Source organism: Apis dorsata, unplaced genomic scaffold (assembly GCF_000469605.1).
Source record: "Apis dorsata unplaced genomic scaffold, Apis dorsata 1.3 scaffold_223, whole genome shotgun sequence".
NCBI lineage: Eukaryota > Metazoa > Arthropoda > Insecta > Hymenoptera > Apidae > Apis > Apis dorsata.
Window position 1 is genome coordinate 159384 of NW_006263505.1, and position 1677 is coordinate 161060.

At 26.5% G+C, this 1677-nt stretch overlaps 1 protein-coding gene across 2 annotated transcripts in view; it reads left to right on the plus strand.

Moving 5' to 3' along the window:
- Positions 1-1677, plus strand: part of LOC102677926 (UDP-sugar transporter UST74c-like) — a 5531-nt gene that overhangs the window by 2961 nt on the left and 893 nt on the right. The window contains exons 3-4 of one of the 2 annotated variants that reach the window (XR_004150480.1): positions 134-357; positions 581-1061. Coding sequence is in view for 1 of the 2 variants with exons in the window: in XM_006615455.2 (XP_006615518.1) it covers positions 134-357; positions 581-758 (402 nt within the window). In the remaining variant the exon portion in view is untranslated. Of the gene's footprint in view, positions 1-133; positions 358-580; positions 1242-1677 lie in introns of those variants that run through there. The other variant, XM_006615455.2, reaches the window with a different exon arrangement.

The following is a 1677-nucleotide window of genomic DNA, read 5'->3' on the forward strand; positions in this document are numbered from 1 at the left end:
AAATGATAATAATAATAAAACGATAATTGATATTAATGTAATTCGATTGAATCGGTTAAGAGGAAGTTTAATTTTATTTTAGTAAGTGATTTTATAAATAAATGTGTTGAAAAAATATATATGTTTGTTACAGAACGTATCTCCCGATTCTAGAACTATGGTCAAATTCGTACAAGATACTGAATTGGCGTATGTAATGCAACGATATCGGGAAACACATGATATTTATCATGCAATACTTTTGATGCCAACTACAATGCTTGGGGAAGTATCAGTTAAATGGATAGAAGCATTGCAATTACGTTTGCCAATGTGTTTAAGCGGAGCGATATTTGGAGCATTTCGATTACGTCCAAAGTAAATTAAAGATGAAATGCATGATATTTATAAATATACATTGAATCGCAAAAATATTGGAATTCTATCTTACAATTCATTATGTGAAAATTCTGATTTTAATGAAAATTTTAGATATTTTTATTTGAATCAGAATTTCCAAATTCCAATACATTTCTATGTATAATTATATACTTAATATTTTTGTATTCTATATAATTTAATTTCTCACTCTTTTTTTTAGGCAAAGAAAATTATATCTTGATCATTATCTTCCATGGGCTATTAACACAGGAATTAAAGCAAAATTTCTTTTGGGTATCTATTTCGAGGAACGTTGGGAACAACCTCTTGTTGATTTCCATCGAGAATTAAATATTGTTCCTTTAGTATCGATAGAAAATATTTATAATGATATGTAAAGTCTTTTTTCGGACGCTTTTTTCTCCGTTATTATAGTAACAAGAATAGAAGTTATTAGGTAGTATATAACAATTTTTTTATTCACCGTAACGTTGGAAATATGAAGAATATAATTTTTAATGGAATATGTATGATTTGTATTACAAATATTTCGATCGCTATAATCAGAAATTTTAAAAAATTTATGTTCCTGTGTATATATATAGTGCATATACGCGCGATACGATGAAAAGTTGATTCATTTACAAGCAATCAACAATCTGATTAGCATCATATGGACATAATATCCATCCTAGTTTTCAGTAAGTATTAGCAAATCGATCGATAATTACATTTTGAGATCACATATCGCATAATATGAAACGATATTTGTAATATTGATTGTCCCATTTGGTTTGTGATAACGCGCACAAACTATTACGAATGGCTAATATTTTGATATGAACAGAATATGTACTTAAACAATGATTATTCATTTGGCAGTTTTATCGATTATAATATTTGCAGTGTAACATATTTTAAATTTTTCATACATATAAAATATAATATCTTTCATGTTAATTATCCTGTTGAATTTTTGAATTCTAAACCAAATTCGTTATAAAATTAATATTATATATTTTTGTTTCATCTTTTGTTATATGTTTCTTTAAACCAATATAAATTTTATTAATTTATTTATACAATTTTGCATTTCATATAGAGAGAAAGCATATAGTTATGAAGAGTCAATATTTAATCGAAGAATATTTTGCATATTATAACAAATAATTAGAAAAAACAAGACAATAACTTTTATGAAAAAGCTTTGCGTTTTTTGTTCACAGGAAATGTATCCAATAAGTTCTGTCTGTCTGTCCGTCTGTTTGTTTGTCTATGTCTCTCTCTCTCTCTCTCTCTCTCTCTCTCTCTCTCTCT